This window comes from Mizuhopecten yessoensis, unplaced genomic scaffold, assembly GCF_002113885.1.
Source record: "Mizuhopecten yessoensis strain PY_sf001 unplaced genomic scaffold, ASM211388v2 scaffold7903, whole genome shotgun sequence".
In the NCBI taxonomy this organism is placed as follows: Eukaryota; Metazoa; Mollusca; class Bivalvia; order Pectinida; family Pectinidae; genus Mizuhopecten; species Mizuhopecten yessoensis.
In genome coordinates, this window is record NW_018407280.1 from 343,832 (window position 1) to 365,530 (window position 21,699).

General features: G+C 35.0%; 1 protein-coding gene across 3 annotated transcripts in view; it reads right to left on the minus strand.

The window, feature by feature from the left end:
- Nucleotides 1-7,899: 7,899 nt before the first annotated feature.
- The window catches only part of LOC110454509 (rho GTPase-activating protein 18-like), a 38,512-nt gene continuing 24,712 nt past the window's right edge, over nucleotides 7,900-21,699 (minus strand). For all 3 annotated transcript variants that reach the window (XM_021504040.1, XM_021504042.1, XM_021504041.1), the window contains exons 11-18: nucleotides 20,649-20,808; nucleotides 19,082-19,164; nucleotides 16,875-17,087; nucleotides 16,279-16,353; nucleotides 15,858-15,923; nucleotides 14,011-14,159; nucleotides 13,088-13,188; nucleotides 7,900-12,895 (exon numbers count right to left, since the gene is read on the minus strand). In XM_021504040.1, coding sequence (XP_021359715.1) covers nucleotides 12,801-12,895; nucleotides 13,088-13,188; nucleotides 14,011-14,159; nucleotides 15,858-15,923; nucleotides 16,279-16,353; nucleotides 16,875-17,087; nucleotides 19,082-19,164; nucleotides 20,649-20,808 — 942 coding nt within the window. In that variant the 3' untranslated portion in view covers nucleotides 7,900-12,800. The remainder of the gene's footprint in view (nucleotides 12,896-13,087; nucleotides 13,189-14,010; nucleotides 14,160-15,857; nucleotides 15,924-16,278; nucleotides 16,354-16,874; nucleotides 17,088-19,081; nucleotides 19,165-20,648; nucleotides 20,809-21,699) is intronic.

Sequence of the window (21,699 nt, forward strand, 5' to 3'; positions counted from 1 at the left end):
TGAATATTTTTCTTGCTACCTAAATTCAGTTGATGTTATCACCTAACAGAAGTCACAACCTTTTGTGTTACATACAGTCTGATATTTCATACATTATGATATTTTTTTTTCAATTTATATAGAACTTGCAGTTCTTGTATGATGTTCTTGTATGATGATATTTTTTGTATTAATATAACGATTGTATCTTACCAATGCTTAGCTTTTGCATGCTTTATTATTTTTCTTCTGGAACCTTTATTACATTTATTTAGAAGAAAAAAAGTGAAAACAGCTTTGTACACTTTATCCACCCTCCAATATAATACATAATTTTGTAGTACTTGTATAACAGGAAATGTTTGCCGCAGTTTAGTATTCGCCTTTTCCACCCCCCATAATGATCAAATTTAGCATTATAGCAGACATTAGTAAACAACATATTAAACTTAGTTGTTAAATGTGAAATCAACGCAGGACAAAAATGGATTTTACTGACAAAAGGCAAACATTTCCCAGTATACAGGACTGGCCTGGTATATAGAAATGTATGCTTGATTACCACATAACCACCTAGATGTCTATTACGACAACTTGATAAACATTTGATTGTAGTTACACATCAAAATCACAGGGACCTGAGAATTTGTTACAGCTATATTTGGACCTAAACTAAGGTGTTTAGAGTAATTTTACACGTTTGGCGGGTTTAGATCATTTTCGGTAAAAATACCCCCCCCAATGACCCCCCCCCCCAAAAAAAAAACCCAGGTAAAGTTACTCTAAACACCTTAGTTTAGGTTCAAATATAGCTTTAACAAATTCTCAGGTCCCTGTGATCAAAATGAGAGGTGAAGTTTAAGCTCAATATATCTTGTCAATACAAAGACAAAAAATAGTAGAAACTGATTTTTATCAAGTTAAATGATTATCATTGTTCACATGTTTTTACATTTATTCTGTGATAATTTTTATATACGTAATTAAACAAACATAATGATAACTTGTCTACGTTTAGTGTAGTTACAGTGTAGTAGTTAAATGAGCAAAATGCTGATAAAACTGTTATGATAATACCATACTACTATTATTGCCTTATTTATAAAACAGGGTGTCTGATTGGATTATATTGATCACATGACCGGGCAATAAATCATAATATTTTCTCCCATGAGTTTGAGTTTCCCAGGTAATCTTTCACTTATTTGGACATTTGTAGAAAATGAGTTAAAAGCCAAGAGCCTCACTCATGAAACATGGATAATCTCGTGGAAGCAACAAATTGTGTTTCCCGACCACAAGGACAGTAAGTGTAGAAGCGTATGATATTGTGGTACATGTTTATTAGAGTTATTAATGATAGTGTACTTTCCGCTATCATAGTCCGAAGCTTGCCATTGACAGTGTAAAATTGATTTCATATATATACTAAAAACCAAAGAATTGAAAGAATCTTTACAATTATTTACATGTATTCTTTGATGAGATTGTTTGCCATAGTTATTGTAGGTAGTACTTAAACATTTGACAAAGTCATCTTTTATAAAGATTTTGTGGATTGAAACACTGTTTCTTAAATCCGAAAACAGAATTCATTTTCAATATAGCTTAATAGTTTCTACAAACAGTAAGTACTTAATGTTATCAGAAATCACTTAATTAAAAACCCAACATTGAAGACTTGTATACCAATGTCATAAAACAAGTCTTACTGAATGCTCCGAGTCCAGATTGAGGGTAGACGATAGACAATTTCTCAGTTTATTTGTAATTCATGTTTTATTCAAGTTCTGAGAAAAGAGCTTACGTAATTAGCTGATACCTTAATGTGCTTCGATGTCTGCTAAAATGCTGGCCAAGGTGTGTGAGGTCAAATTGTTTAGCTGTTATTGTGATATCTCCATTACAGTTTTCGTTTTTCGAATTAAAAAGTGACTGAATTAATTGGAACACAGATATTATTATTCAGAATCAGTACAACAACTGTGATACATATTGTAAGTTTATGAAATAATATGATTAAAATTCCAGATTGGAATTCAGCATTTGAATGAGAAATTCCGTCCTAAAAGAATATTTATAACAATATTTTATCGTAATACATGGATAAACATTTCAGTATATTTTTAAAATAATCATGTGCCTAGCTATACAATAGAGCATAACAGGTCAAAACCGGTCTGGACAAGGCCACTAGATTTATAACTGATTTAAATATTATTGATTTATCGATTAATTTCAATATTTTAATTCGATTATGATCTGCAGATAAAAAAAAGAAAAAATACTGCAAGATTGATAGAGTAAAGCTACAAGATTTATAGAGTATTTTCGTGTATACAGACGATAGGTAAAATGATGTAATTAAGTTAAAAATTGTCTTAATGTTTAATCATCAGATTGTGCTGTCTCGTTTTATCTTCAATTTTTTGTGTGTGATTGTCTCGTTTCATCATCATTTTGTGAGATATATGAATTTTTAAAAAAGCCAGTATAAATAGCCAAACCATCACATCACCTTAAAGTGTGGATAATATATATTATAAAATGTGTTCAATGATAATTGTACACTGTTTATCGGGACATTTTCAGTGCAGTTAAATTTCCGCCTTTTTTGTCGTCCGTGATGAGGGTGAATTTAGCATTACGATGGATATATGTTACAAACATAATTAACATAGCAACGAAATGTGAAGGGCGAAATTAATGATGGGCGAAACTGATTTCACGGGAAAAGGGCGAAAGTTTGACCGGGCAACGATTTCCTGGTAAACAGTAATTTGTGTAATCTTGATGCTGTAAAGTTAACTTTCTTTCAATTTGTCACATTTGTCTTGCGTTATAGCATCACAATAAAAACTGACCCTTGTTAAAATTGTCACGTTTGACAGGCATCGTTGGTGTCATATAAAAAAAAATTGACCACTATCATACATGTATTGGACCACCATTTATATATATAGTGACATTACAATAATTAACCCTTGAATAATAGAATCTCCTCCTACCTTGAGGGTGTGACAGAGAAATCTCCAACCTGAGGGGTGATGCTTTTAGGTTATCTAACCTGAGGTTCTGACAAGGGTTAGACAACCAAACAATATCACCCCTAGGGTTGGAGATTTCTCTGTTACACCCTCAAGGTAGGGGATGATTATTTTTCTCCCATCATATTATTTTAGTCACAACTCCACCGACAGTAGTCTGTTTGTAAACAAAAGCACAAGTGGGGTATGAATATCGTCATTCACTTTTAATGACGTACGTCACAATTACCGGTGACACGTTTTAATGACGTCACATTTGAACATGTGCTAATCAGCATGAGGCTATCTCCCTCTAGGGGGTGACGAGGCTATCTCCCCCTAGGGGGTGATCACAAGCTGATCTTTCCCGGCTAAAATGGGTGACACACTTGTGAAGGGTGGGAGAAAAACATGTCACCGTTAAGGAGCTTACTACATCCCAAAACCGTGTTGCAATTCATTATCATACTTGCCAACTTTTTTAAAACTTCCATGGGGGAGAATGCACAAGCTCAGAATTTAAAAAGCATAAATAAAATGTGTATATATACCTACACCCTGGAAAGAACTAACACGTTTAAATGACACCTCTTAAGCTGTTCTTTCAGATGAACTCATCAGATCTTAGCAATAGGAATAGTTTAGCAAATTCACTGGTTGAAAATGCTAAATTAGCATTTTTGGGTCTGATATCGAGGATCTCCCTCCAGAATAGGTAGAGTTAGCAAGCATGAATAAATCACTGTTTTGTAAGGGTGTCACAATACAGCAAGGGTGTATCACGATATATTGCAATACAGAATGAATATATAAATATATATATATTGTCATAGGAAGGATGTGCTCAATTTTATATTAAGTTGAGGTCATATTGCTATCAAACTTAATCATATATATAATATGGATTACATAGATATAAGATTTTTGTCAAACCAACCATCGATTACAAAATTTTAACTATTAAAAGCCTGCTTGATGCTTGTTGGCATATCTGTTGGAATTTGTAGTAATTTGCAAAGTTAAAACACCAAGCAGATACATAGAAATTTGCTTTTGAAAAATACTGTGATACAGCAATATTTCATCTCTGTAATGTGGTACGATACAATATACCCCTGTATTGCAATATACCTGTTTTCCAATATATTGTGACAGTCCTACTGTTTTGTCAGAAAACGTTCTGTTTGCAGGTCAATCACTTTATATTGTCTTCATCCTCATAACGTATAAGCCAAAATCAACAGCAGGAAGTTGCATGTTTTGAATACCCTTAAAACTTGCTTTATATTTAATCAGGAACATTGTAAATCTTTCATTAATTTAAGTTGCATTCCTGATTTTTTCAATCAATGTACTTCTGGAGTATTGTCACAATGCCAAAGGTCGTGGGGCCTTAAGGGTAATTTTTGGCCTCATAAAAAGTAAACATTTCAACTTGAATTGATTTTCCAATTTCTGTTATAAACATCATGTTGTGTGGCTACCATTCCTGGTGCAGATTGTTTGTTGTGGGCATGCATAGATGCTCCACCATAGCAACAAAAATAGCCAAAAAATGGTGTTTTTTGGACAGTAGGAATGCAGAAATGAAAGCCTCCGCATGTTTGAACCAAAACATTCTGTGCTATGATATTTATTTGTTGCATGCAGTTGTTTTCAAAAATTGAACAGCATTTAGTTAATTTGCTTCGAAATGGCAAATTGCACATAATAGACAATATTACCATGTTTTATTGTGAAAATGTGTTTTGTTTACCTTTCTTTGTTATGCAATATCTTGAATGTTGAATGATTTGAAATTTCATATTTCAGTGCTTCATGTATTCCAGATTACGAATATTACAATTCATTCTAAATCCATGATAGGACCGGAAATGACCCTAAACACCCCTAGTCCTTTTCACCTACAGTATTTTAAAACCATTTTTGCTACCAGTGTTTAATTCACTCATGTCAATTTACCAGTACTTCTTTCTGTCTATATAACATCTTCTCCCCACCTTTCATTTGCCATGTTATTACAGGTTAAAATAAGATGAAGGAGGAAAAAAGCGAAAATATTCTGTTTTATTACTCTAATATATAAGTGGGAAATGACGGCTAAAATAATATCAAGATACAATATTGTCAATACTCCTTCTTACAGTCAGGTTTTATTTTATATACATCCGTATCTCCAAAAAACAGCAATTTCTATTACTTATTCAAGGATTCGATAAGTATTTTGATATTGAAATATTAATCTTACGGGCATTTTTCAAATTTAAATATGCAAATTAAGGAGGTCATATGTATATTTTTTAACATTAACTATAAGTTGAATTACAAATACATGCACACCAGTATCAATGTTGATAAGCTTATAACTACTTGTATTGTAATTATAGGATAGTTTTGCTCAATACGTTTACATATTGAATTGTATATATGTTTTGCACATGGCTACATCTTAATATTCCTCACTATATGAGACCAAACCCTCTTGATCCGACAGATTTTTCAAATGGAAAAATAAGCTTTTAACTCGTTCACCCCCGAAGACACATTTAAACTCCTCCAATTCAAAGGTTGGAATAGTTCATTATGAAATTTCAGAGGTAAATGAGTTAAAATTCTTCCGGCATGTCTATAGCTGTGATAAATCATTTCTGAAGAAAAAGTATGTGCAAGTACACATACCTGAAAGGTCACATTTATAAAAAATAAATAAAAATGAAATAAACAAAATGATTAACAATAGTACTAAAGTAACATCCAAAAGGAAATTAAGAGAAGGTTACTGTAATTACAAAAAAATCAGTGCAGTGGGCCAGGGATCCTTAAACGAAGTAATACATTGTTTCCATTTGAAAAAAATATGTAAAATTTCTAAAGCCACAGGGTAAAGGGTCTTCAATTGATTGCTAACTCCAGTCAATACACCCCACCCCTCCCCACCCCAGCTTTCAAAAAAAAAAATTAAAAAAATCTCGGACTTGAGCAGGGCTATAGCTAGTGTTACACAGTAGTATCACTGCTTACATTGGTGGAACGATTATGTTTTGTCGTCCAGCACTATATTTGTTTAATCAATTCAATTGATGCATTAGCACCTGTGTCTGTAATAAATGTAACAGTATTAACTGTTTTTTGTTTGGTTAAGGGAATCATTTGAAGGACTTGTTTACTTTTAGCTTTAATTCTAAATCTTTTTCATTTTCTGATTTCATGGTTTTATCTTCTGGGTAATTGGACAGTAGAAATATACGCAATGTATTGTTAATGATGTGTTGTGTATTAAATTAATTTACCGGAACACATAAATAAAATGTATTTTATAAACATAACTTGTGTTGGAGTTGTATAGTTTTAATCTTGTTTCTGGTTAAATGGAAAGCCAATTTAACATTTATTAGCTCATCTCGCGAGAAGGAGCGAGTGACCTTATATTGTGACGTGACATCCATGGCTGTTGTCTGCCTGAAGTCTAGCGTCAATTTTTTAACATAAAATGCTACATTTCCAGAAAGGCTAAAGGGATTGTAACACAATTTGGCCAAAGAGAAACAATATATGGCATAAACGGACCTTGTGGTTCCCTGGGGGCAAAGAGGCTCTATAGGGTAAATCAATATTAGTCTTTAAGAATCTTTTCTTTTAATGCAGGAAAAGAAATTTCAACCTAATTTTGTCTTGAACATCTTTGGGCTAAAGGAACTCAATGTTTTATAAATGGAGAGAATGACTTCTTGGGGCCAGAGGTTCAAGACTGGATCAAAAGAACTTAAGAGTTCTTATCAAAATCCATAAAGCATTTACTCCACATCTTGAGTACTTAGTATATAGTGTCGGTCCTAAGAATGGTTTATAAAGAAAACTTTGGATAGAGCAACTAGCAGAGCCAGTGTAAAAAACGTAAAGAAGAATTCTCGTTCTACCTAATTATTATGAGAACTTTTCTTTCAAGAAAGAGAGTTTCTTTTAAAAACTTGCGAAAGAAAAAACACGACAGAGGCCAAAAGAGTTGAGGCATTCCTCTGGGAACAAACTGCAACTATCTTCCGGCGGACATTTTTTTTTTTTTTATTGAAGGGTCTTCTTAACATTTGTACAGCTTTCATGGATTAAAGGAGCACGGAAAATCTATATATGAGAATATCCATCCAGTACTTAAGCGTGAAATAGCGATAACAATTTAATTATCCAATTTCGTGATTGCCGCCATAATTGTTCTTCCCATCAATCTAAAAGGTAATAACTTATGAGCAGATAGGTCAAATGATTAAAACTCCGGCCTTCCACGCAGGCATCAAGTGTTGGCCGGCGGGCTCAATACACATGGAATATTCAGAGAAAGTGTTATTCTCCTACCTACACAACTCCCAACAACCCAGGTGGAATATAAAATGGTCTGGGGTGGATGTTGCGGTATCTTTGCTGTAGCGTTCAAGTGAGGTGGCACTATAAATGATGCCGTTGGAAGCACAGTCCAACTTCAAAGAGAACACATTGCATTACCAGCACACCCACATATAGGGAGATATTAGCCAGGTGGCATAGGACTAGTAGTTAGTGCCTGATAAGGCAGCTCCTGCGAATCCCTCAAAAATTGTATTGCTAATTGTATTAATTGTATATATATCTATGTACTGTAAAGCGCTTTAGAGTGGCTTATGTTAGCTAGATAGGGTGCTATATTAAATGTTGTATATTATATTATTATTACAACTTAAGACAAAGGAAAACCTTCATATAATGCATAAAATCTAACCAAGACATCTCCAGTTCCTCCTGGGAAATAGCAATAACAAGATGTGTGAAAGATTTGATGGAAGACGGACAAAGGGAAAAGGGCAATTTAAACAGTTAACCATCTGATAATGGCGGGCTGAAAATATATAACACAAAACATCTACGAATTGATAACAGTTTAATAGACAATACATTATTATGTAACTCATACAAACAATATGATAATGAACATGAAAATGTAATTCATAGCATTTTTGGTTAAACATAAATGTAACTTTTATAATTTATCAAACAATTTGACAATATTGATAGGGCCGTTTTACGTCATGTCAACATGAAATACGTCCCAGGTCCTCTCATCATGCTCCTTGCAATAAAAAATATTGAAACACAGACCTGTAAATTTAACAATGTCCTTGGTTTAGAAATTAATATAATCAAGACACATTTGTACCAATCTTCATAAAAAAGTATCATGTTTAGTTAAGGCATTTTTGCAACAATTTTCTGGCAAACGTGTTTGCGGCAATTTGGAACTATTTGCCAGAAGATTGCCAGAACGTTGCCACTAACGGCAAATGAAAACTGTTGCAGACTTTTGGCGACCATTTCTGGCAACAGGATTTGACTGCAGTAAGTTTGCGGCAAGTTTGCCGCAAACCAGGTGCAAACATTTCTTATTTGCTATTTGATTTCATAAACATTACTACCACAACAACTTGGATCTTTTTGAGGACACTATACCATTCAATCTAATGAAATAGTATTCACCTGCTATACATATAACCATACATGTAATATCTTTGATATATGTGTTTCTCTTAAAATATTGAATTAGCATATTGTCCAACAGTTAAGAAAATCTCCACTGTAAAGACTACAATCTTATAAAGTAACTAATTTGTAATAACCTTTCATGCATAGTTTTACAGATTCTGAGGATGGTTTAAAAAATAAATACAGCACCCAGAACGGTAGAATATATCGCGATGTTTGCATGAAGCAGAGAAGAGGCAGTAACGTATCTAAATAAAACGATTACAATGAATAAATACAACGGTATGATTAAATACCAATATCACATTTTCTTATATATTATTATCCTATGATACATTTTACAATTTACATGTATTTGGAAATATATATTATTATATACTTCTTAATTGTCATCAATTGACTTCATATGGATTAATAAATTATTCACTTATTACCTATTTTTATCAAATGTCAATAAAGCATATTTTGGATCATGCATTGACAATTAAGTAGCTCATAGAGAGACTATCAGAGTCAAAACACAAGATACCACAGTGTCAGCGAACACACAGATAAACAAAAACAATAAGTTTTAACGAACAAAGATATGAGACATGCAAACCCATCAACACAAAGGGAAAAAACGGAACTCCGATTCATTAAGAAAAGACAAACAAAAACTGAGAAGACATCAAGGCATAAATTGAAAGTAGGATGTAACATTATGTAGTCGGTTCAGGATGTAAACATGTCGTACATACACACATGATCAGATCTCAAACATGTAATAGGTAGGAATCCAGACAGGAGAATGATTTGAACTCATTCACACCTGAAGACACAGTTGAACTCTTCCAATTCAAACGGTGGAATAGTTCATTATGAAATTTCAGGAGTGAATGAATGGAATCCAAACAGGAGAATGTTTTTAACTCATTCACCCTGAAGACTCATTTGAACCAAAAGTTATTGATAAGGGAGTATAAAGAAACAGAAACAGGGAAGTAAATGAGAGGGTAAAATGTTTTACCTAGCAATCAGTGTAGACAACATAGATTTTAGAAACCCTCAATCTAGCTGCCACAGTCCCAACATAGGTTGTCTTATGTAGCGGCAACACAGCAGGTCCATATTTTGGGCAAAGGTATACACTTAAACAAGAGAGTCCCTATATATGACTAGGTAACTCCCTATAACACTGACAGTGTTGATCAATCTGTTACCCACGGTAGGAACTATATATAGTCCGCTAAAATTGGAAGATATATCTAATACAAACAAAACAATATCTAGTCAGATAACCTAACTGAACATAAACTAACTACATTGCACTTTCTGCATATATATAACATATTATGAATCTTCCTTAAACTGTTGAACTACGACAAAATCACTGGTAAATGTAGCTTTGATAATCCAGTCTCATTCTCAGCAAAACTGACTCATGTAGCGTAAGATGGCACCAGGACAATTTTGTACACATTACGACTTGTCCTCTATAGCACTTGATGTATAGTGGGATTACCGCATTAGCAGTGTCTTGATAATTTAATTGCTACCTAGACAAATTTGTAAAAATGAAAATGTACCCCCTATAGCACTGGGTTGATAAAAGGATAAAAAGTACTGCTAGGACAATTTTGTATAAATGAAAATGTACCCCCTATAGCCTTGGGTAGATATTGGAGAAACTAGAGTGGCTGGGGAATTCAATTACTGCCAAGACTATTTGTATAAATGACAATCTGTCCCCTAAAACACTGGCTAGATAGTAGGATTACCAGATTAATAGTGGCTGGATTACATAACCCCTATAGCACTGGGTAGATGGTTGGATAACTAGAAAAATAGCTGAATTAACAAGGCTTCATTAAATATAACAATGTTTAATAATAATGTTTTTATTTTATGATGTTATTCACTCATATTATATGAGAATACCTTATTTTTTATATAAAATGTTAAGTCTATTCCAAATTGTACATAGTGCACAGTCCCGGGACGTTTTACACTCCTATTACAGGAGTCTACTCCCGTACTTGGGCGGACCAAGTTCAGACCCAAGAAGGAAGAAGAAATTAACAAATTAGCAAAAACCCTGGGAGTTTTTTTAAAGCTCCATAAACCTGTCGCCCCACATTCCCCTCCCTGACAATTCCAATACCCCTCCCCTCCTAAGACCTTTAAAATCCAACCCACCCCAACCCACTACCCAAAACTACCTGATCCCCTACCCTGATACTCCTGAAATCAGTGAACACTAATAAAAACAAATGGGGATATACATCAAGCAATGACATTTTGGCTTTGTTTGGGGACAATCTGACGAGGCACATTTTACATGGAAGGCTTAAAGACACATTATATTATATTGCACAGAGGAATGTCACGACTATCATAAATGAGGAAGTAGTAAATTAATATAGTTATAAACCACTAGTATATCCTAAATTCTTTATCCAGTCCCTAGAAAGGCCAAAGACAGACAAAATGAGATATTTCAAAATATAATAATTTGAAACATTAGTGAGACAAATGGGATCATGATCGTAAATTTTAAGAAAAACTGGTCATCATTTGAAATTTTGTTTAAACACTTCAAGTTTACAGATAAACGTTAAAGGACGAGTGGTCTACTACACAGACTTGTATTAAGAGTTCATCGTGGTTTATATCAGCTTGCCATTCGAGCGACGTAATCTTGTCAGTTTGTAATTGACATACATGTACAACTTATCACTTCATTTTCCATTGTTGTTAAATGTAAAAATATAGAATTTTTATGAATATGGTGTCTTTGTGTGATGTACTCATCCTTAATGATAAAAGGTTTCACACGAGTAAGTGAATAATATTACAAGTAAGCACCATGCTGCCAACTTCTGTAAAACTTCACAGACGACTGTATTCATTTACTGTGGTTAACTGTATTAACGTAGCTGATTGTAATATTTGTAGTTATAATCAAAATATTCAAACAAAATCCTCAGATAATAATGTCTTATTCTTAGAGTCTTTGATTCCAACTGACTTGTTTTATCGAAAACCATGGAAACCAATCCAAACCCTATCAGTGGCGCCAAGGGACCAAGTGTTGTGTCATCTGTTAACTTGACCTCAGAACTGAGGGGGTTACTGTGTCCGGTTGCTATGGTTTCTCAGCATTGCCATATGTGTATTATACTGCACTTGGTATTGCTATGGTTTCTCAACATGACACAATCAGGGACAACATCTTTGGTTGATTGCGGACTTTGCAGTCTCCGACAGATTCCAGCTAGTGCTTTCTCAGCATTACCATGCAGATTTGACAGTTCAATCTTTGGTTGATAGCCATGTGTTCTCAGCATTACCATGGTGATTTGACATTTCAATCTTTGGTTGATTGCCATGTTATCTCGCCATTACCATGGTGATTTGACAGTTCAATCTTTGGTTGATTGCCATGTTATCTCGCCATTACCATGGTGATTTGACAGTTCAATCTTTGGTTGATTGCCATGTTATCTCGCCATTACCATGCAGATTTGACAGTTCAATCTTTGGTTGATAGCCATGTGTTCTCAGCATTACCATGGTGATTTGACATTTCAATCTTTGGTTGATTGCCATGTTATCTCGCCATTACCATGGTGATTTGACAGTTCAATCTTTGGTTGATTGCCATGTTATCTCGCCATTACCATGCAGATTTGACAGTTCAATCTTTGGTTGATAGCCATGTGTTCTCAGCATTACCATGGTGATTTGACATTTCAATCTTTGGTTGATTGCCATGTTATCTCGCCATTACCATGGTGATTTGACAGTTCAATCTTTGGTTGATTGCCATGTTATCTCGCCATTACCATGCAGATTTGACAGTTCAATCTTTGGTTGATAGCCATGTGTTCTCAGCATTACCATGGTGATTTGACATTTCAATCTTTGGTTGATTGCCATGTTATCTCGCCATTACCATGGTGATTTGACAGTTCAATCTTTGGTTGATTGCCATGTTATCTCGCCATTACCATGGTGATTTGACAGTTCAATCTTCGGTTGAGCCCATGCTTTCCCACTGTTCCCATGGAAATTTCACAGTACTTCTTTGATTACTAGGCTTTCTCAGGGTAGCCCTGGAGATTTGGAAGTACGATCTTTGGCATTAATTAATAGCCATGCTTTCTCACTGTTACCATGGAGATTTGACAGTGCAAATTTGTATAGCAATGTTTTCTCAGCGTTACCATGGGAACCCTAGAGAACAATGCTTGGTTTCTCTGACACCTCCTCATTAGTGTAAGCCTTAGGTAGCTAGAAGATGTACTATCTATGATTACTGGTTTTGATGACCCACTCTGCATTTGGGTTGACATGGTACAATGCCATCATATTGGTTTTGTGGTCTAAACATCGTTCACCTGCAAAACAAAAGATCGAGGTTAACTTTAATATAATAATTAACCCAGTGAATAACATCACTAGTTATTTAAAATAAGAAATCAATTTTGGTACAAATTCATATGAATTGATTGAATTACGAGAAACTTGATACCTTGTTCACAAGCTTTTGACTTCAAAAGTGTGCTCCCTCCCCAGTGCAGGATACTTACATATATTTCCACCAGTTTCGTACAGGTAAGTGTGCTCCTCTGCAAAGGAAACTTTGTCAGGATCACAATAGATCCCCTGCAGAGTCCTTTTATTGTCTCCCCTAGGGAGTAAAATTGTAAAATATGTGAATTGTAACAGATTTTTTCCCCCCAATATTTAATGATTTTTGTCATTTAGGGCCTAGCACTAGAACTAGCAATCAATATACTGTTCCCACCCTGTTATTAGTAAATAGGGTCTACTCACCAGTCACCCTGGTATTAGTAAATGAGGGACGGTCCTCACCCTGTAATTAGTAAACATGGTCTACTCATCACCATGTAATTAGAAAATATGGTCTACTCATCCCCCTGTTAATAGTTAATGAGGGACGGTCTTCACCCTGTCAATAGTAATTATGGTCTACTCATCACCCTGTAATTAGTAAATGATGGACCGTCCTCACCCTGTAATTAGAAAATATGGTCTACTCATCACCCTGTTAATAGTTAATGAGGGACCGTTAATGAGGGACGGTCTTCACCCTGTAAATAGTAATTATGGTCTAATGGTCACAAATTAATTAGTAAATGATGGACCGTCCTCACCCTGTAATTAGAAAATATGGTCTACTCATCACCCTGTTAATAGTTAATGAGGGACCGTTAATGAGGGACGGTCTTCACCCTGTAAATAGTAATTATGGTCTACTCATCACCCTGTAATTAGTAAATATGGTCTACTCATCACCCTGTAATTAGTAAATATGGTCTTCTCATCACCCTATTGATTTAGTAAACAAGGGTGTACCCCCATTCAGTGTATCCCTCTGGCTAACAAATGAAGGTTGATTCCGTAAGAAAAGCTAAAAAGGGTATATCATTCACCTGTTTAAGGTTACATATATATTCAAACATAGGTGCAGTGGCTTTAGCATAATTACCTCCCATTTGCAGGATTTAGGGCCCCGCAGGAGTTTCTGAATCTGTCTACTATATGCCCGGCAGTCATGCGATTGTCCAGGCGGATGGCAGTAGAACTTTTTGTCAGGTTTGGAGCATGAACACGTATCACGCCTTCCTCAAAATCACCCTATCAGTTAATGAAAAACACAAAATCACCCTTCAAGTTTATCAAAAACACAAAATCACCCTTCAAGTTTATCAAAAAACACAAAATCACCCTATATGTTTATCAAAAACAAAAACAAAATCACCCTATCAGCTTATCAAAAACACAAAATTACCCTTCAAGTTTATCAAAAACACAAAATCACCCTTCAAGTTTATCAAAAACACAAAATCACGGACCAATGTTAACAAAAACAACAACTTAAAGGTATCAAGACATCCAAATGATTTTATAATGGTCACAATGAATGGTTTTATAATGGTCACAATGAATGGTTTTATAGTGGTCACAATGAATGGTTTTATAGTGGTCACAATGAATGGTTTTATAATGGTCACAAATGAATGGTTTTATAGTGGTTACAATGAATGGTTTTATAAAGGTCACAATGCATGGTTTAATAGTGGTCACAATGAATGGTTTTATATTGGTAACAATGAATGGTTTTATAGTGATCACAATGAATGGTTTTATAGAGGTAACAATGAATGGTTTTATAAAGGTCACAATGCATGGTTTAATAGTGGTCACAATGAATGGTTTTGGAGTGGTCACAATGAATGGTTTCATAGTTGTCACAATGAATGGTTTCATAGTTGTCACAATGAATGGTTTCATAGTTGTCACAATGAATGGTTTCATAGTTGTCACAATGAATGGTTTTATAGTGGTCACAATGAATGGTTTTATAGTGGTCACAATGAGTTCAGTGGGCTAATTAAATGGGATACAAAAAACAGACATCAGGACACTATACTACTTTAGCATTCACAGATTTTGATTACCAAATTGCAACATTGGGACAACGTTTTTGAAAATGAGTTAAATAAATGTGTCTACAACCATATATGCCCATGGTGTTGATATATAAATAAACCTTACAATGTCTACAGCATCCAAATGCATGTCGTTACATGTATGCAAAAAAAAGTTGGAGTTTAACCCTTTCACCCCTATGTAACTTTAGTAAACTCTATCATGCATTGATCTGGATGAGTCCATTTTGGTCTACAGTGGTGAAAGGGTTAAGAGGATGGTCAATTTGGAGGAAGTGACCCTGACCTTTGACCCTATGCCCATAGCAATTAGAAGTAAATATTGTTTTAGTTATTAACCCTTTCACACCTATGTAACTTTAGTAGACTCTAACATGCATTGATCTTGATGAGTCCATAATGATCAACAGTGGTGAAAGGTTTAAGATATTTCAGTTGTTCTAAATATAGATTTCAAGGTTATAGCTGTGTGGGCCACATTGGATTTTGAATTGACTAGAATTTGTCAAGACGATACTTAGTGCACAGTCACTACAACAAATTTTCAAAAACATTGGTTACAAAGAATGGTTGAGTGTAAGAGCATTTAGTCAGAACCGAACATGGATTATGGAGTCAAAATTGTCTAGGCTAAATTTTTCGGCCATTATTAGCAGATGGCTGTGAACATGCCGCGCTGCCTTAGAACTTTAAAGTTGAAAATTTCCGCACTTTTACCGGCTTTATTAACCCAACTTTTTTACCCCAAAGAAGACATAGTTTAAAGTTGCCATAGGTTAATGTATGTTGAAAGTTAATTCCCCCCCCCCCCCAGCCTTATTTGTCTCATTTATTTTCCCAAAGAATACATAGGTTAAAGTTACTATAGCTTAATGATACTTACCTCGTGAACTATGGGAGGCTTTTTATACAACTCCGATTTGTCTTTCTTGGCCAGGAATTTCATTATCTATGCATATAAAGTATAGACAAATAAGGTTGTTATCAAAATGTTTTCTGTTCTCCATATTTTCCTATCCTGCTGGATCAGTATGTAATTTTTCCAAGAAAGCTATTTACTTAAATGAAATCTGATGAATTGCTAACAATAATTATGGAATATCTTGATCATAAATGAACTCATATAGCCTGCAGAAATATTACTTAATATCATATCTACAATTATTTTTTTGTCAGCACCAGGTTTAACAAAACAAGCAGTTTGAGGTGGCTGAAGCAAGTATTAACATTAAGACCTAGTTTTGAAATATCACTAAAATTCAATAAAAAAAAATAAAAAAAAAAAATATGAAAGATAGACTTACAGATTTATCTCTACCTTTGCGCTGTTGAGCTATTTCATTTTGGCGTCTCATCTGGTGTACAAGGAACGACGGCACCTGTGAGATAAAAATATATTTCGTAATTTTTTTTAAAAAACAGAAACAATTAATTTGTAAACACATGCAGTGATCAGTATGTTGCTAATCAGAATTAATGTCCTTGTTAAAAAAAAAAAATCCCTCAAAATTATTACAAATCTGTTTCACAAACTTTCTTCATTTCAGGACAATGTTAGTGAAATACTTACATTTAATGTAGCAAAAAAACAAAAATGTATAAAATTTCGCATTCTTGAGCCTTTATTCTAAAGCACACATAGTTATATTAATATGTCCAACACACTTACTGTATACTGGGAAATTTTTCACTGCTGTTCTATTTTTGCCTTTTTTTGCCCTCCGTAAAGAGGGGCGAATTTATCAATACAGCGGATAGTTGTAACCATCATAAAATACACAGTAATTAAATGTGGAGGGCAAATTTAATATTGGGCAAAAACAATTTTACAGTCAAAGGGCAAAAATTTGACCGAGTGAAAATATCCAGTATACAATATACTGTAAACATGTATATATACCGTCCAGAGAATGTCCAGGTATTTGATCAACATTCTGACAATGTTGGAAGTTCCGGCTGCCATGCTTATCTCCCCTTCCTGGATACCTTTGAACTTTGAGTGGTTACTTGAGACCAGAAACAGATTGGGGGCCATAATCATGGACACGTTGGCGAGACTCATCTTATTTGCATGGCACTTACTAACAACCTTTTGTAGGAACCGCAACAGTATCTACAATTACAGGAAGTGATTGATGTATTAAAAGATGAACAATACACACACTCTATTCCGTCTTTGCGTATTGCAGAGTTATCTTCTCTTTTGAACAGGTATTGATTGTTACGTCACTTGTTTGTGAGAGTAGCGTCATCAATTTTTGAGAAAACCACGTAATTTTCTCACACAAACCAATGACGTAACCATCAATACCTGCTCACCAGAGAAGATAACTCTGCAGTACGCAAAGACGGAATACATACTTGCCAACCTTTTGAAATTTCCACGGATAGATTTTGCATGCTCAATATCAAAATATAAATAAATACATGTATACCCCCACAAGAGACAAAATAATCCTTTTAAATGACATATTTTGAGTATAGTTCTTTCAGATGAATCATTAGATCTTAGAGTTTAGGAATAGTTTTGCAAATTCCCTAATTTAAAATACTAATTTTAAGGGTCAAAAATAGGGAGTTTCCTTCTCAAATAAGAAGAGTTGGAAATATGTAATGTAGTCCTATCAAGGTTGGTCCTATCGATACAGCATGTCACATATAAATAAATAAATAAATATACAACATTTGATATAGCACCCTATCTAGCTAACATAAGCCACTCTAAAGTGCTTTACAATACATAGATAAACAATTTAATACAGTCAATACAATTAGCATATATATTAATCAATACAATATTGAGGAATTCGCAGGAGCTGCCTTATCAGGCGCTAACTACTAGTCCTATGCCACCTGGCTAATATCTCCTTATGTGTGTATGCCTGTGTGTGTGCTGGAGATGTATTGTGTTCTGTTTGTAGTGGGACCGTGCTTCCAACAGTATCTTTTATAGTGCCACCTCACTTGAATGCTACAGCACAGATACCGCATCATCTACCCCAGACCATTTTATACTCCACCTGGATTGTTGGAGTTGTTTGGGCAGGAGAAAAACACTTTCTCTAATATTCCATGCGTACGGCGACTTCGGGGATCGAACCCCGGTCGCCTGCTTGAAAGGCCGGAGTGTTAACCACTCGACCAATCCGCCCATATGAACTACACTGCATCATACAGCTGTTTTGTGACCTTTTAGGACTATTGTTCATGATAGGGGCCAAAAAGTTCAAATTGGTCTAAACTATTTTTAAAAGTGCTTAAAACCTGGCCCCTTAATTTACCAATTTCAAAAACAAAAGGAGTTCTGGTTAATTTCAATTCTATAATGAAAGGAGCGTATATATTATGCTAGCTCAACAAAACGTTTGATTTCGACACCAATAGCTTATATCATCTATTTGGGTTTTATGTTTCCGAGCTGAAGGTGAAGGAAATGTAAATGGTTCACTTTTTTGAAATACGTAACTCTTTCACCAATGTAGACCATAATGGACTCATCCATATCAATACATGGTAGAGTCTACCTAAGGGGTGAAAGGGTTATACATACTGTGCTAGGTGTTTGTCAAATTACCTGTGATATCAAATTACTCACCTGATTTGTAGTACAGTATGGTTTCTTGTTAAGAATTCAGAGGTTAAAATGAAACAAGGCATCACAAGTGATACAAAATCCCTCGCATTCACACATTGTGTGCCATATGTATGAGGAATTGAATGGAAAATTCAATGATGTAACAGTAACTGCTCTAGCGACTGCATCTGTTAAAGGTATTGCCATGGCAAACAATTGTATCAAGTTTGATGAAATTCTGTTGAGGAATGAAGACGATTGAGCGATGACAAAGTTTTTTCTAAAAATAGTTACAATGAACTTGACCTTCAATATAGAAATCCGAAATGCAAAAAATGTTCAAGGTATTGTCATACCAAACACAAACACACATATGAAGTTTCATGAAATTTTGTTGAGAAATGAAGTTGCTAGAGTGATGACAAAGAGTGTAACATATGTACATACAGAATCCTATATATCCCCTCATATATATATTCGTTTGAGGGATAATGATATCATTACGAGATTTACCTGTATTTATGGAATTTTACCTGAAGCGTGTTACGGTGGACAGGTGGCAGCAGCAAGATCAGTAAACACAGAGCCTGTAGCTGTAGTTTTTTCTCCTTAATACCTAAAACACAGTATTGAAAGTCAAGTTTGTATATTGTGTCTCCTTTTAAACTTTAACAGGAGGTCCAAAAAGCCTCAGATTTTGTCTTTGGTTTCTTTCGTAACCTAAACTGAACAAGAAGTGGAAATGTTTTCTGCTTATTTATCTCATTCCCCCTGAAATATTTCAACCTTTGAATTGGAAGGGTTCAAATGTGTCTTCAGGGGTGAATGAGTTTACCTCTGAAGACACATTAGTACAGGCAACTCCCCCCCCTCCCCGAGTGAAAGCATCTTCCCTCATGCCGACAGAGCACCGACCTACAACAGTGAGACTAAACCCATATGGGTGGAGTCATGTAGATGATAAACCCGTAAACAAACAAACATTAACAAGACAAATTTGAACTCTTCCCATTCAAAGGTTTGAATACTTCATTATGAAATTTCAGGGGTGAATGAGTTAAACTGAACAAGAAGTAGAAATGCTTTCTGCTGACTTGAGATCAAGCTGATCATCTCAGATTTATTTATGACCCAAAGAAGGCCTCTACTGAATCATAGGTGAGAAAGGTACAGCTATGCTCCCTGTGACGCTAATTAGATAGATTACTTACTCTCCACCTGACTAAGGCCTCTATATATTCGTAGGTAAGAAAGACCCTCAACCCCTGTGAAGCTTATAAGAGAAATTACTTACTCTCTACCAGAACAAAGGCCTCTCCGTACTTGTAGGTGAGAAGAATACAGGTAAGCCTGTTGAGAAGTTGATTAGATTACTTACTTTCCACCTGAGCGAATGCCTCTATGTATTCGTAGGTAAGAAAGGTACAGGTTCATCCCCTCAACCCCTGTGAAGCTTATTAGAGAAATTACTTACTCTCTACCAGAACAAAGGCCTCTACGTACTTGTAGGTGAGAAGAATACAGGTAAGCCTGTTGAGAAGTTGATTAGATTACTTACTTTCCACCTGAGCGAAGGCCTCTATGTATTCGTAGGTAAGAAAGGTACAGGTTCATCCCCTCAACCCCTGTGAAGCTTATTAGAGAAATTACTTACTCTCTAGCTACCGGAACAAAGGCCTATACATACTTGTAGTTGAGAAAAATACAGGTAAGCCCCTTGAGAAGTTGATTAGATTACTTACTTTCCACCTGAGCGAAGGCCTCTATGTATTCGTAGGTAAGAAAGGTACAGGATCATCCCCCACCCCCTGTGAAGCTGATTAGAGAAATTACTTACTCTCCACCTGAAAAAAGCACTCTACATACTTGTAGGTGAGAAGAATACAGGTAAGCCCCTTGAGAAGTTGATTAGATTACTTACTTTCCACCTGAGCGAAGGCCTCTATGTATTCGTAGGTAAGAAAGGTACGGTTCATCCCCCACCCCCAGGAAGCTGATTAGAGAAATTACTTACTCTCCACCTGAAGAAAGCACTCTATGTACTTGTAGGTGAGAAGAATACACTGGTAAGCCCCTTGAGAAGTTGATAAGATTACTTACTTTCCACCTGAGCGAAGGCCTCTATGTATTCGTAGGTGAGGAGGGGTACTGGTAGCTCCCTCAGGAACTGTTTTAGAAGGGCAGCTGCATCGTGTGGCAGGACCTCTGCCCAGGATATAGCACCACTGTAGAATCGATCTTCCAACTCCCCTCGTAATTGCTTTAATTGACGAAAAAAATAAAAAAAATCTAATAAATTTCAAAACACGTTTCAGTGTCGAAAGACTTAGTAGAATGCTTCAACGATATGTGATGATTTTTTATGTACTAAATGTTCCAGCTATATATCCCGTTTGTCAACAGGTGATCCGAGTCATTAGGTGTTTTTTTAAACATTGGGTAACATTTGAAAAATGTTCCTTGATTACATGAAAAAGTGATAATTTATTAAATGATTGTGGTGGTACATTGTATTTTTTTTTTTTTTATTCAATTTTTCTTTTTTATAAACACAACATTGATTACAATTCCCTTCACAACGGACACTTCTTTACAAGAGACCAATTATATACTGTACACACATACCCATATATATACACACAAACACACATAGGGTGGTGGTCGTGGTTGGGGGGGGGGATTGCAAACCTCTTTATAGTATAATTATAATTGTTCACGTTTTTTTTTATAAGAGAAGCCATTTTTCCATTTTATTATGTAAGTCTATATTATTTTTGCAGTTTTTATGCTTATTTATCAAGATCTTATGGGATTTAAGTTCAAAAAGTATGTGATTCTTTAAACTCATTATATTAAGTTCCATTTCTAGACATTTCATTTTAACAAGAGGCCCATGGGCCTTAACGGTCACCTGATATATTTATACAGAGAGTTGATTTTGTTTTTAACATGAACAGAAATATTATTCAAAGTGACAAAAAACAATAAAACCACCTTACTCAATATCTAGCATACAGATTTCAGACTAAAAAGGATTTGAAACTAGCACCTCCAGCCCTTGGGGGTAGGGCTGGCTCAAAATTTTCAAAGTATCAAACTGTCAATTCAAGGTTATAATTCCAATCAAGTTATTAACATGTAATATTCAAAG